Genomic DNA, 15,107 nt, shown 5'->3' on the forward strand with positions numbered 1-15,107 from the left:
TTGTTCTGGAAAAAACCTTGTCTTATAATCGAGCAAATACGGTATTTAGCTTTGTCAAACTTGCATGCATGACATTACCTTGTATAAAACATTTGTATAAATCTTAGTTTAACTAGGTAGCAAAAAAAGGGGCTATAACCATGGCTAAACTATGCACTACACACATTTCTGGCATGCAGAAAATAATCATTAAATTGCTTTATTATAAAGGAAGCCAAACAGTAAATGGATTAATCTTTGATGATTCAGGTGTGCTAATGTTTTATTTAAGCGATATAATAGCATAATAACATTTCCAAACAATGCACATAATAGCCAGTTAACATGTTTTTTTTTTGTTGACAACCATGGGAAGTATAAAAGCAAGGAGCTCCTATCTACAACATGAACTTACTGACCAAGATATAACTTATCTCATCAGCACTTTCTGAAAAGAAGCATCATGTCTCATCACTCCAGCTTCAGTACCTCTGGACACAAGCACTTCAGCTCCTGTTCAGTAGCTTTACCTAAACATGTTGGTGCACACAGCACCTTCTCCCACCACTCCAAACCTGCAGCTCATGGACACAAGACACTGCGTTGTTTCAGCAGCAGAAGTGCTCACAGTATCGGATCCAAGGGGCATAAGATCTCATTGGGAAGCTTCCACTCAGGGAAAAATGGACATGGATCTGGACATGGTATGGGTGGAATCGGCACTGGATTTGGGGGATGCTCTGGAGGTATCACATCAGTTTCTATAAATGAAGGTCTCTTGGCACCCCTCAACTTGGAAATTGATCCAAGTATCCAGAGAGTGAGAACTGAAGAGAAGAACCAAATTAGGGGACTCAATGACAAATTTGCTTCATTTATTGATAAGGTGAGGTTATTTTACCACACACACAGTAGTATTAGTGAATAACTGCAGAAGAAATATGGCCATCAAAAGCTTGTGTGCAGGGCCTATACTGCCCAATGTGATACAGTTTGCACTACTGATGTAAAACCAAATTCTGATTAGTATATCAATATTGTATTACGTTGTATTATAATAATAATAATTTCATGGTTGCTTCAACCACAAATTAAGCTGTTATGATAAACATGATATTAATTGTGAATAACGGTGGATAGCTCAGAACTTTGCACAAAAGACCTTAAAACACACTTACTTTGTGCTGTAAAAGTTCCTGTAAATTTCTTGGGGCAGTCAAATCGGTAAAAAGTGGAAAATAACAAAATGTAATTATAACAAACCATTTTAACTCATTTTAAAATTGTAAGACAGTTATTATTACTATTGGTTTTACCAATTCTTATTTTAGGTAAGATTTTTGGAGCAGCAAAACAAGATGCTGGAGACTAAGTGGGCTCTTCTTCAGGAGCAAAACACTGCCAGGTGTCAGATTGAACCTCTGTTTGAGGCTTTTATCAGTAACCTCAGGAGACAACTGGAAAATTTGACATGTGAAAAATCTCGTTTGGAAGCAGAAAGCAACAGTATGGAGCAAAATGTAGAGGCCTTAAGGCAAAGGTACAATATTCTTTAATATTAATATTATTATTGTATTTTAGAAATGTGATAAATTAAAAAATAAAGAGGAAGTAAAACAGAGATTTTGTTTTAAGAAAAAGAGATCCTATATCATTTAAATATCCTGTATAATATGCATTATTAACATGTTAAGACCCATTAGTGCACTCCATTTTTATTATTGTATACAATATGTAAAACATAGTTGCAGGACACAGGGATAACAATTCTGATGCTAAGCTCATGTCTCAAACCTACTATATATCCAGTTATAAATGCTTTAAAAAATAGAATGCACACTGGTCTTACTTTCCAATTTTATGCTGCAGGTATGAAGAAGAATTCAACAGACGCACAGCTGCGGAGAATGAGTTCTATATTCTAAAGAGAGTAAGTGATAGTCCAGAATAAATGTGGTCTTCTCTACTGTGATAACTAACTTGATAACAAATATTAATGTAGAACTATTAACATTCTCGTATTGTGTGATCCTTTTCTTCTGCAGGACGTAGATGCTGCTTTCATGAACAAAGCTGAATTACAAGCAAAGGCGGATTCTCTGACCAATGAGATCAATTTCCTGAGAACTCTGTTTGACGCAGTAAATATGCAGATTCTTTATTCTGTTACATTCTGGTGTCCTTAATACTGTATTACTTAGTGGAAATGGCGGTCTCATTTTTTCTTTGGCCAATAGTGATTACATTGCATGTATTTGTCCGTGATGACAAAAGTCCAAGCAATATTGTTTCTTAAATTGTGTAAAATATACTGTGGACAAGAACTACGCATTGACAGAATAAGACAATATTAACGTTTTGCTCAGACTATGTGACCTCTGTGCTCCAATCAACTTCTTAGTATGATGGCTTTGAATCGTTGGAAGGGGAACTAACTTAAATAAACAGTTTCCCTTATATCATTGTTGTTTCAAAATTAATAATTGCTTACAGGTTAGCAAAGGTTATAAAGTACTCTGCTAACCATTATTTCTTGTAATTCGCAGGAGATTGCCCAGCTTCAGGCTCAGATCTCAGACACCTCTGTGGTTGTGTCCATGGATAACAGCCGTGATCTGGACCTGGATGGAATCATTGCTGAAGTCAGAGCTCAATATGAGGAGATCGCTAACAGGAGCAGAGCTGAAGCAGAAGCCATGTACCAGTCACGGGTGCGTATGTAATAAAAATCACATCAGTATAAGTAAAAGAAACTTTTTTTCTGGTATCAACATATTTTATGTACAGTTTGAGGAGCTCCGCATGGCTGTTGGAAGAAATGGGAATGATCTGCAGAGCAGCAGAGATGAGATCTGTGAATTAAACCGAACAATTCAAAGACTGAAGACAGAGATTGACAGTGTGAAAGCTCAGGTAAAAAAGACTGATATAACCTATATCTTGCCCTTTGTATAGATTTTTGTAAATACTCCAATTTTTGCCAGGTTAAACAGAAATACAATTAAGGCGGATAATATGATTTTGTATCTAAACATGAAAAAGACTTATAGTTTGTGGTATAAATGAAAAATTATTTGCAATGAGATTTTGCCCAATATTTTCTTAGCGCTCTGCACTGGAAGCAGCAATAACCGAGGCTGAGGAACGCGGAGAAGCGGCTGTCAGAGATGCCAAAAACAAACTCTCTGAGCTGGAAGCTGCTCTGCAGAAGGCCAAGCAGGACATGGCTCACCAACTGAGAGAATACCAGGAGCTGATGAACGTGAAACTGGCTCTGGATATTGAGATTGCGACCTACAGGAAGATGCTGGAAGGAGAAGAGTGCAGGTGAGTATTCTACATGAAGGAAATATGACCTGAAATGGACAATGTTTTCTCATCTACATCGAAAATGCTTAAGATGCAATGTTTAAAAATATTTTATTTTTCTATTCTAGGTTGGCTTCAGATGGCTCAGTAAATATCTGTAAGTGAAATCATCATAAAAGGGATCATGTGCATTCAAAAATATCAAATCATTTAGGCAGAGCAAAACAGATATTAATTAAGCCCAGTTAATATTTTAACGAAATAATTTAAAAATAAATATTTGTTTTAGCCCTCCTTACCCGTTTATGAAAAAGTTGTAATGCACTACTTGTTATGTCCTGTATACTGATTCTACAGTTCTGTCGAATGTGATGGCGCTATATAAATCAGTAAATGATAATTAGAACATATAGATTAAATAGATTAAATGGCACAAGACACAGGCACAAGTGGTAGTTTACTGATGACGTTAGTAGGCACCAAGAACATCCTTATATCAGCAATGTTAGGAGCAAGTAGTTTAGGAATGACATTTCCCTGTTGTGTGTGCTAACAAAACAGTGACATTACTAGTTGCAGTTCTCCAACTACTTTGCTGGACTTAAAATGTACTTGTTCTTTCTATGTTCGGTAGCTGTGGTGCACTCCAGCACTGGAGGAAAGCACTGCTCAGGAGGAATGTCCCACGGATCAAGTGGCCATCACCATAAAGGAGGATTCAGCTCAAGCTACAGCCATGTCTCCAAAAGCAAGCACAGCTCTGGCCACGGACACCACTGTTAATGTGGAGGTTCAGTGTTCAGTGAGAGCACTGTCAGCATATACATATTGCTACATTCACAGCGTATGTATTATGCAAATCTAAAATTGCAATACCTATATTTAACCTGAAACATCCTTTCTTTGCATGCTTTGTAAATGCAACTCTTGCCCATTGCTTATTATTCAATAAACTGATATTTGCATTAGAAAAATGATGACTATTATTATTATTATTATTACTAAAGAGCGCCATAGGAATATTGACAATAATAATTCACAGTAATGCAAGCTAAAGCGTGGAAGTCACTCACAATATCTATAATTTACAAAGTAATAACAGCTACAGCTACAAGTACATCTTGCCTGACGCCAAGAAAAAATGCTTTTTAAAAGTTACTAAAGTTTTAAAAAAGTACTTGTTTTTTATAATTCAAAGGGATCTAGCATAAACATAGTACTAAACTTGATGATAGATATTTTAACAACACAGGTAGTCAATTAGCATGGGAAAACTTTTTTGGGGTGTATTATATTCTTTTATAAACATCCTTCAATTATTTTTTAATCACACTGAAAGTCTGCAAATTCTGTCTGGACCTTGGAAAATGTGTCCTCGGTGAAAGCTAGAGCCAGAAAATATGGAGTTATGTAATTACTGACCATAATGTAAGTGGATATTACATGTTGAAGAATCAGTGGTATTTACTTCACCTGTCAGCGGTCAGTGACCTGGATTTAGAGCCAGATTATGAGCCAGATGATGAGGGGTAATTTCTTTTGAATGTGTTGCTCATTCCACTCTACCAAAACAACAGTTAAATGATAACTATACCACTGGTTCCTCTACTGGTACCTCCCTTACGAAAAAATTACTGCAGTCTTACTGCATTTGTACTTCACTGTACTGCAGTTTTACTGCAGTTATTTTTGTACAAAAGTACAAATGCAATAAAGCTGCAGTACATTGAAGTACAACTGTAGGTTTGCAATATAAAAAAAGTGCAGCAAATGTGCAGTAAAACTGCAGTACAGTGAAGTACAAATGCAGTAAAACTGCAGTAAAAGTGCAGTATTGCAGTTTTTTCATGTCCAAAAAACTGCAGTATTACTTCAGAAAAACTGCAATAATTTTTTCGTAAGGGCTGTACCACCACTACCATCACCATCACTAAAATGTAAATCGTGTCATAAAAACTGAACCTGGGTAATATGTTAGAACATTTCACCAATTCTGGGGCAAACTGGCAGGAGTTACTCTGAGGTGTTCAATTATTTCATTTTTTTCATCCTTCCTTACTCTGGGTGGTCAATTGTTGAATTTTTTTTTAAATATTTTGAAATATTTTGAAAATCCAGTCTGAGGTCACGTAGCTGCATGTGTCTGTCTGTTGGTGCCTGCCCTATACCCTGCCGTGCTTCTTTTGTTCTTTTTTCTAATATGGCACATTCAGTCTGTCTGCCAATGCCTGCCCTGCTCCTACACCTAATCTCCTTCCTTGACCTGAGGGATTAATTCTTGTTATTTTTTCTAATATGAGGGAGGGTTCATTCTGCCTGCCAGTGTCATGCCCTGTCCTGCCTCTGCTGCCGAGTCTCCTTCCTTAATCTAGAGGATTAACATTTTTTTTTTCTTAAATGGGAGGGAGGTTCAGTCATGCAGCTGGATGCGTCTGTCAGTGCCCACCCTGTGCCATGTCTCTGCGGGTTAATCTGCTTCTTTTTTATATTAGAGTGAATTTAGTCCTATACAATCCCATAATGTCCTGCCTCTGCTGCTGTAGCTCAGAAGAAAATGTCATTGAAATCAAATTTGCTTGCCGTGCACAAATCAAACACCTATAAGCAGTAAGATAAAAGACAATGATAACAAGACAATCAATGTGAAAAAGGATTACATAGGTACCTGTAACTGGAGATTGTACTCACACATCTTATGTACAGCGAGAAACGTTCCAACACCTAAAAGCACATACATAACATAATACCACATAACATGAAATCATTCCAACATAGCATTACACGCATCAACATCCTTGAAATAAAGAAAATAATGGTCAGTTAACCCCACTCATAACTGATCAATACATTCCTGGCTCTCTGGCTGTTTTGGAACTCTCAGGGGACTTTAAAGTTAGGTGTGTACTACGATATTTATATATGGAACAATGTGAAAGACAGATTCAATGGGTTTGCTAAAACATGTATGCATACCCAAAAACAATGTACACAGCTGGAATGGAACAAGCTTACTTCTTATTATAAGAGGAACAGTGTAGATAATTTGACTATATGAAGAAGATGCTGCTTCTCCGTCCTCTCCAGGGATACCTGGATAACCAGACCTGTTACCACAATGCCAAATCACCAGACGCCTGGTCACTTCCAGGTCAACATCCAAACCAGTAGATGCTTCTTGTTCTTCATCTTTTTGTTGTTCTCTCTTCTTTCTATGTCCACATCTCTGCAAACATAACCCCCTGGGTAAACTTCCAACAAGGACGTCCTCTTCCCCTGATTGGAGGATTGGGTAGATGAGATCACTGGAAGTTCCCTCATTTTACCCTAAAATAACGTTGTGTAAACTTCTGCCAAAATGGCAGAGCTTCTGGTGACATCCTCTCCCAATTGTAGATTTGCACTACGATAAACCAATGTGAACTTCCGACAAATGGCAGAGAGAACGTCACCGCAAACTCCACCATAAGGTTAAGTTCGCAGTGATGCAGAGAAAGAGAGAAGAAAAAAGAGATACGGTAGAAACAGGAGAAAGGAGAAGAACAAGGGGATGAAGTGGAGCTGCGAGACACGGAAGCAGAAGTGGTCGTCAGAGAAGATAGGGAGACATTCAGAGAGCATGAGAGAGTGAACGAAAATGAGAGTGTGAGAGAATGAGTGCGCTCTGAGAGAGTGGGAGTAAATGTGAGCACTGGACAACGAGTTTCACTTGTGAATTTAAAATTACTTCCCACCGAAGTGTATCCGAGTTGTTTTTGGCACATTTGCACAGGTCTAATATATGTTATTATGTTTTTATTATAGTGCATAGGACTTATGAGAAAAATAAAATGAGAAAAAGTCAATGTTCAACCAAACACATAATTCACAGATCAAGCTTGAGCAGGGATGGCAAATAGCTTTCATCTCTTACACACCTTATGAGTTATGTGACCATTAGCTACAGTTTGATATAATGCAGAATATGTCAGGTGCACTGTATCTCCATTTAATTTAAAATATATATTCCATAAGGTATCGATTACCAGGTCACCTACATGCCTATGACTACACTTTTCCAAAATATAATTTTGTTTTTTTGAATGCAAATTTATCTTTTTTTTTTTTAATACAGTTTTAATATGAATTACCAGTGGTCTTACTACCATTGTGTTTTCAGTGAGTTATTTTATAGTTACCCACATTTTAGATACCTCATCAGTGACACAGTTCAGGTTGTTAATAAAAAAAATAGGTGTACATCTAAAATCTCTGACCCTTCAGTTTCATATTATCACTTCTTGTTCTAACATATCATATAACAAGGTTAAAAAAACCTGTATGCATTGCAGTAACAATAATGTTATTATGGATTATAAGTGGAGCTTAACAGTTTAAGACAACATTTATTAATTCACCAAGTAAAGTTATATTACACCAAAAAAATTAATGTTCGGTGGTCCAATGGAAAAAATGAAAATATTGATTTCACTCTGTTTTTAGAGCTTTAATATGTAGTAAGTAAATATCTAGGCTTTTTGAGTCTTACTTGTACTACTGTCACTAGAAATCTTTCCTATAATTTACTAATGTGACATATTAGGAAAAAAATTACTAAAGATGACAAATAAAAAAGCATCATTAAACCAATACAGAAGCTGAGAAAACTCATGATAAATAGCAAAGAAAGCCTATTAAAATGTTTTATACCCAAAGAAGCCAACAGTAAATGCTTTGACTTTGATGATATATGTATGTAAATGTTTTATTTTAGAAAGTCATAATCTGACCAAAGACTGATCATAAGAACCAGCGACATTACTTTTGGGGGAGTTATTGTTCCCATGAAGTATAAAAGTGGCAGGTTTGTGTCTAGAAGATGTGAATCTCTTGAGCACACTGTTACTGATCTCATCATCTTTCTCTAAGAAGAAGAAGCATCATGTCTCACCACTCCAGCTTCAGCACCTCTGGACACAAGCACTTCAGCTCCTGTTCAGTAGCTTTACCTAAACATGTCAGTACACACAGCACCTTCTCCCACCACTCCAAACCTGCAGCTCATGGACAAAAGACACAGCATTGCTTCAGCAGCAAAAGTGCCCACAGTATCGGATCCAAGGGGCATAAGATCTCATTGGGAAGCTTCCATTCAGGGAAAAATGGACATGGATCTGGACATGGTGTTGGTGGTATTGGCTCTGGATTTGGAGGATGCTCTGGAGGTATCACATCAGTAACTGTGAACCAAGGTCTCCTAGCACCTCTCAACCTAGAGATTGATCCAAGCATCCAAAGAGTGAGAACTGAAGAAAGGAACCAAATTAGAGGACTTAATGACAAATTTGCTTCTTTTATTGACAAGGTAAGTTTACCGTATTCCATAATTTACAACATATTTATTACATTACTTTTACTATATTTGTTTACAGATCCAGTTTAAATAGACTAACAGAAATCACCTAACTAAATGGTTTTTTTTCACTGTATGGTGCATTGCCATAAAATGCAAAGATAGCACTATGCTTTATAGCTAAGTGTGTAGATAATAATAGCAATGAACACATTAAACAGATACTCATAAAATATAAAGGAGAAATATCAAAGATACTGTTTTATTTGCTTGCTCTTACTCTATTTGTTTACTGATACATCTTAAGTAGATCAAAAGTAATTTCCTGCACTGCCTTAAAATGAAACATTTCATAACACTGAACTGTGCATTACAAATGGCCAAATATAATCTTTTGTAAAGCTATTGGTAGATTATAGTGGCATTTATGTCTTTTTATAACCAAAAAGATACAATTTTTGATATTAAAGAAAACTTTCTCGAGGATAGGCTTAATCTAAATCACTATATATATCACTAAAACCAAAAGTGAATCACATGGCATAAAGTATATACACATTAGTACTGTTCCAACTATTTTGCTGAATTAAATACTTTGGTAAGTAAATGTAGCACTAGAAAATATTACTAGTACTACTAGTACTAGTACGACCAAACCCTCCCCTGAACTAATAACTTTTCATGTAACATTTTAATGTTTTGTCTAAATGGAATAGCATCTGTTCAATATTAAAATGTGGTCCTATAAAAATTTTTTTCTAATTTAGGTAAGATTTTTGGAGCAGCAGAACAAGATGCTGGAGACTAAGTGGGCTCTTCTCCAAGACCAGAAAACTGCCAGGTGTCAGATTGAGCCTCTGTTTGAGGCTTTTATCAGTAACCTCAGAAGGCAGCTGGAGGGTCTCCAATGTGAGAAAACTCGTCTGGAAGCAGAAAGGAACAGTATGGAACAAAATGTAGAGGAAACAAGGAGAAGGTAGGCGTTCCTACATTAATCAATTCTCTGATATAGTATTATGATAAAAATTTGAATTCAGAATTCGGTTGCTGTTGCTAGAAATGTACCTTATGTTAAAGATTTTAATATACATGTCTTCATAACAAATTAAAATCCATAAACCAATTAAATGCTTCTTCCTCCTATTTTATTTTTTAATGTCACAGATATGAAGAAGAGGTCAACAGACGCACAGCTGCCGAGAATGAGTTTGTAGGACTTAAGAGGGTAAGAGGAAAATAATTATATATATATATATATATATATATATATATATTATATAAATGTTATCTTATTTTATGTTCTCGATCTCTTTAAGGACGTAGATGCTGCTTTTATGAACAAAGCTGAGCTCCAAGCAAAGGCTGATTCCCTGACTGATGAAATCAACTTCCTAAGAACTCTCTTTGATGCAGTAAGTAGATGTTCATCTCTTTCATTTTTCATTAAGAATTCATAAAAAATATATTTAATGTTCATAAGATTTTTGTACAATCATTACTTAAAACAGAAGACAATTCTACAATACGATTCATTGTTAATTACTTTGCAAACAAATGATTTATGTAGCTAAGCATTTCTAATCCTCCCTTTTTGTTTTATCGTATTTGTACAGGAAATTGCCCAGCTTCAGGCTCAGATCTCAGACACCTCTGTGGTTGTCTCCATGGATAACAGCCGTGATCTGGACCTGGATGGAATCATTTCTGAAGTCAGAGCTCAATACGAGGAGATTGCTAACAGGAGTAGAGCTGAAGCAGAAGCCATGTACCAGTCACGGGTGAGGCTATTTTAATAAAATCATAGCAATGATCAGGTAAATAAGCCTTTACCTTAGTTTTTGGGTGGAATTACATATTTCTATGTGTCCATTTACAGTTTGAGGAGCTCCGTATGGCTGCAGGAAGAAATGGGAATGATCTGCAAAGCAGCAGAGATGAGATCTGTGAATTAAATCGAACAATTCAAAGACTAAAAGCAGAGATTGATAACGTAAAAGCTCAGGTAAAAAAACAGATGAACTTATATAAATCTATATCTTTGAACTGCCCTTTTTGTATGCAAGGAATATTTTCTCTTGACATGCAAACATTTCAAAAGTTGAAACGGAAGTGTGTCTTCTACAATATTTCCTCAGCGCTCTGCCCTGGAATCTGCTATAAACGAGGCTGAAGAACGTGGAGAAGCCGCTGTCAGAGATGCCAAGAACAAACTGTCTGAGCTGGAGGCTGCTCTGCAGAAGGCCAAGCAAGACATGGCTCGCCAACTGCGAGAATACCAGGAGCTGATGAATGTGAAACTGGCTCTGGATATTGAGATTGCGACCTACAGGAAGATGCTGGAAGGAGAAGAGTGCAGGTAAGTGTAACATTCTACTGACAGTGAAAAAGCTTTATATACTTAAAAATACTATGACTTACTATACATTCTTTACTTACTCCCACCTACCAAAAATAGAATGTACCGTTTAATGTTGTAATTATTTTGTGTTTTCTTTCAGATTGGCTTCAGATGGATCTGTTAATATATGTAAGTGACATTTTGCACAATATTTTTATTTTAAATATAAGCCACTTTGTAAATGAGATTAAAGGCTATGGGACTGAAAATGTCTACTGTTCTTATTCCTAAATCATATTTTATGTTAGTTAGAGTGAAAATGAGGGGGTGCATTGCCTCAATTTACTATGCCTATTTTCAGTCATTTGTATTAATAAAATAAATTGATCTTTTCATTTTCTAGCTGTGGTGCATTCTAGCACTGGAGGAAAACACCACGCAGGAGGAATGTCCCATGGATCAAGTGCTGGCCACCATCATAAGGGAGGATTCAGCTCAAATTTCAGCCACGTTTCCAAAAGCAAGCACAGCTCTGGCCATGGACACCACTGCTGAAGTCTGTCAGTGTGTAAAGAACACACTGATAGCATATGATAGTTACATTACAATTACATTACAATTCTGCATATTTGTTTCATTACTTAAATCTTGTTCTAAAACTCACCTATATCATTCTCTTGCAAGTATCGTAAAAATGCTTGTCGCTCATAAATATATACATAATTTTCTGTAACTTCTCAATAAATCACTGTTTCTGCAAATGTATCTCAGCAAAATATGGTTTCTTTTTTTATTTTTTTATGGAAAACAGGTTGATAATACCTAAAGCTTATGACAAATCACTGATTCAATATAGAGTTTACCCAGAATTACTGGTGCCATAGACAAATATTTATTCTGTTGGACCCTTTCCTATTTAAAATATATTTTAATCTGCTGAAAACAGAGTCCATTTATATTAATACCCAAGATATTTCTATGATTAAGAAGGTGATGGACCAGTAAATTGCCCAATTACGGTAATACACAAGAACCTAAAAGAGGCTTTTAACATCAATCTTCTAATATCAAATATCAATACACTCCATGTTTAGATACTTGATTCCATTGGGTTCTAATAAGTGCACTAAAACAGATGTTCCTTACAATTAATTGAATGCAACATGGACACTTCAGTGAGAATTGCTCTTTTTTTCCTTCACTGGAACATTGCAGCACCCTAACATCGCAACACCTAGGCAGTGTCCTTAGGTGCCTAGTGGTTGTTCCAGCTGATAAATATTTATTGTATGTATATTTATTGTATGTAAGTTTATAATTATATTCTTCATGCTGGTAAATTCCTTACAAAATAAAACTTAAGACAGATATGATGGCCCATTGTAAGTACCACAACTCAGCTAGATGTCTCGCTTTACGGTGGGCTATCATTCACACATAAAGACCTGTTTCAGCGACACAAGACAAAAGAATGTGTGACAGTAGGGATGTCTGTATTATATTAGTGACAGACAAAGAGGAAATATTGTTAGTGTCACGGACTGGGTCCATACAGATGACTGAGAGGACCCAGCACGTCCAAAGATTGTGTGCAGGAGTCACAGTGCAGTAGTGGAGTTGGACAGGGCCTGGTTGCAGGGTGACCGCACTCACCTGGGTGTTGAGTATCTAGGGTTGTGCAGCCAAACACCAGAAGCACTTCCACTCATAACAAAGCACCTTCTTCTAGAGAAGCACTTTTCCAACACTATACAACCAACAAGTGCCTTTATTTCTGTGACTTTCCCAATAAAGCTAAGAAAATACAGAAGACTTTGTGTGCTTTTATAGGGGACGAGTTAAGCTATCTGACCCTGGGGTCCTATTCATATCCAGGCATCTGACCCTGGGGTTTCAGAATAGTAAAAACGGATACCATGTGCTTTGGGAGCAGCACAGAAAGCTCCAGCTTTCCACAGCTTCAATATAAAGGCACCAGCGCTGCAACCCAGCTCAGTGTATTACTCACGGAATTATCACTCTTGTGTCTTGCCTGGGTTAACCTTCTGCCCAGCTACTAAGTTAGGAACAACAGTTATACTTACCCCTGTGCATGTCCACACAGTTAAGGCTACCAAGGGCCACGCCACTGGACATCAGCCAAGATAGGGATCAGAGCTACGGATACCTGTGAGTAGAGCTACCTCTACGCCGACTGCTGCAGGACACCAAACGGCTCCAACCGCTGACACAGGTTACAGACCGCACGCCACACGAACTGGCTAAAGGCCTACACACACCTGCAGCATGGAAGAACTCCATGCAGGAGTCAGACAGGTCAGACACTGAAACAGTGACACAACTGCAACAGATGCAGGAAGGCGCAAGGCCTAAGCGAACAGTTACACTGACACAAAAAGCCTGTGAAAAATATGAAGCTGACATTGAGATGCACCGTGCTAAATTGGAAAAGGCATGGGAAGAAATCGAAATTGAAATGAGTAATGCCACAAATCTTGGCGAACAAGAAAAGGACATTAAGCAAGCCATACCTCAAATCAAGTCATGTCATAGACATTATGTAGCATTGTCACAAACATATTTCACCTATCTGACAAGAACCAACACAATAAATAGCCTGAGGGAACGCGATCTGCAAAAAACAATCGAAATGGAACGCGACGGCATTGTGCAGACCGCCATTATGGAGGCGCAAAGTGAAAGAAAGGAGCTCCTCCTGGAAACTGCATCGCAGCGCTCCAGCACATCCAGGCATTCTTCCAGGTCAAGCAAATCAGTGAAATCTAATGTGTCTAGTGGAAGCGCGAATGCCACCAAGGCATGAGCCGCCGCAGAGGCCGCGCGTGCTAGGGCCGAATATGGTCGGAAAGAGGCGGCCATAAGGGCAGAGAGAGCCCGCATAGAAGAGGAGGAGCAGGCAGCAGTGGCCGCCGCAGCAGCCACCAACGCTGCCATAGCATGTAGGAAGGCAGAGTTAGATGCAAACTTGGAAGCCCTAAGCAAGGAAGAGGATGCGGCCACCGCCATAGCGCAAGCCGAAGTCTTTGAAGCAGCCGCACTACAGGACGGCGGGGAGCAGACCTATGATCAGACAGCTCCAGAAGATATAAATCAACGCACCGCAAACTATGTAAGGAGCCTCCTCAGCATCAATACCAGTACACCATCTCGGAATTGCCTGAGTGACATCTCAGACGCTGAAGACTCTCTAGGTCCACAAAGAATAGACGCTGTTCTTTCAAGGGTGCGCACAACCCGGGATAGCCAGGTTCTCAGCGGTGATCCACACGTCAGTAGGCATATGGATATACTGCAACAGTTTCACAGCTCAGGTAGGCCCACGCATAGAGAAACAGCTCCTCACACTGATCAGCGATCATCAAACATCCAGGCCAAGGAAAGGGAGAACACAAGGCCCTTCCGTGAAACCACACCAGAACAAGACCGACATATCGATGTATCAGGCCTAACAGACATGGGCAAGTACATGATCCGGCGTGACATGGTGCAGACAGGTCTTACCAACTTCGACAACCGTCCGGAGAATTACAGGATATGGAAATCCACATTCAAAGACGCTATCAAGAGTCTGGGCTTCTCGGCAAGAGAAGAACTCAGTCTACTAACCAAATGGCTGGGGAAAGAATCTGCAGAACATGCAAAGAGGCTTAGATCAGCAAATGTTAACCACCCCGAAGTGGGTCTTGATTCAGTATGGGAAAGACTAGAAGAATGCTATGGTAGTCCTGAAGCGATCGAAGACGCACTCTTCAAGAGAGTAGACAATTTTCCCAGAATTACAACCAAAGACTACTCAAAGTTGCGAGAACTTGTGGACTTGCTGCAGGAGCTGGAATCTTCAAGGACAGACCAATCCCTAAAAGGGCTCAATGTCCTTGATTCTGCTCGTGGAGTGAAACCCATCTTGGAAAAGCTACCCTACAGCCTCCAAGAGAGATGGACTTTACAAGGCTCAAAATATAAGCGTGAGAAGCAAGTTGCCTACCCCCCTTTCTCATTCTTCTTGAGTTTCATTCGCGAAGCAGCCCGGTCAAAAAATGACCCCAGCTTCATGTTAGATACACATACTGCACCCAGTGCAAGGAACACGAAGAACGAAAGGCCAGCAGCCAGGTACAATAACACTAGAAC

General features: G+C 38.4%; 2 protein-coding genes across 2 annotated transcripts; both read left to right on the forward strand.

Annotated features, from left to right (window-relative positions):
- The first annotated feature begins 404 nt into the window (after positions 1 to 404).
- LOC128474019 (keratin, type II cytoskeletal cochleal-like) lies at positions 405 to 4,262 on the forward strand. Its single transcript, XM_053456259.1, has 9 exons — positions 405 to 865; positions 1,311 to 1,519; positions 1,849 to 1,909; positions 2,025 to 2,120; positions 2,526 to 2,690; positions 2,767 to 2,892; positions 3,086 to 3,306; positions 3,417 to 3,445; positions 3,923 to 4,262. Exons 1-9 carry the CDS (start codon positions 443 to 445, stop codon positions 4,069 to 4,071), a joined length of 1,479 nt encoding a protein of 492 aa, XP_053312234.1. The 5' UTR covers positions 405 to 442; the 3' UTR covers positions 4,072 to 4,262.
- A 3,913-nt stretch (positions 4,263 to 8,175) lies between these two features.
- LOC128474024 (keratin, type II cytoskeletal cochleal-like) lies at positions 8,176 to 10,977 on the forward strand. Its single transcript, XM_053456265.1, has 7 exons — positions 8,176 to 8,629; positions 9,385 to 9,593; positions 9,782 to 9,842; positions 9,934 to 10,029; positions 10,231 to 10,395; positions 10,494 to 10,619; positions 10,753 to 10,977. Exons 1-7 carry the CDS (start codon positions 8,207 to 8,209, stop codon positions 10,975 to 10,977), a joined length of 1,305 nt encoding a protein of 434 aa, XP_053312240.1. The 5' UTR covers positions 8,176 to 8,206.
- The last annotated feature ends 4,130 nt before the right edge of the window (positions 10,978 to 15,107 follow it).

The sequence above is a fragment of the Spea bombifrons genome, chromosome 2 (genome assembly GCF_027358695.1).
Source record: "Spea bombifrons isolate aSpeBom1 chromosome 2, aSpeBom1.2.pri, whole genome shotgun sequence".
Lineage (NCBI taxonomy): Eukaryota > Metazoa > Chordata > Amphibia > Anura > Pelobatidae > Spea > Spea bombifrons.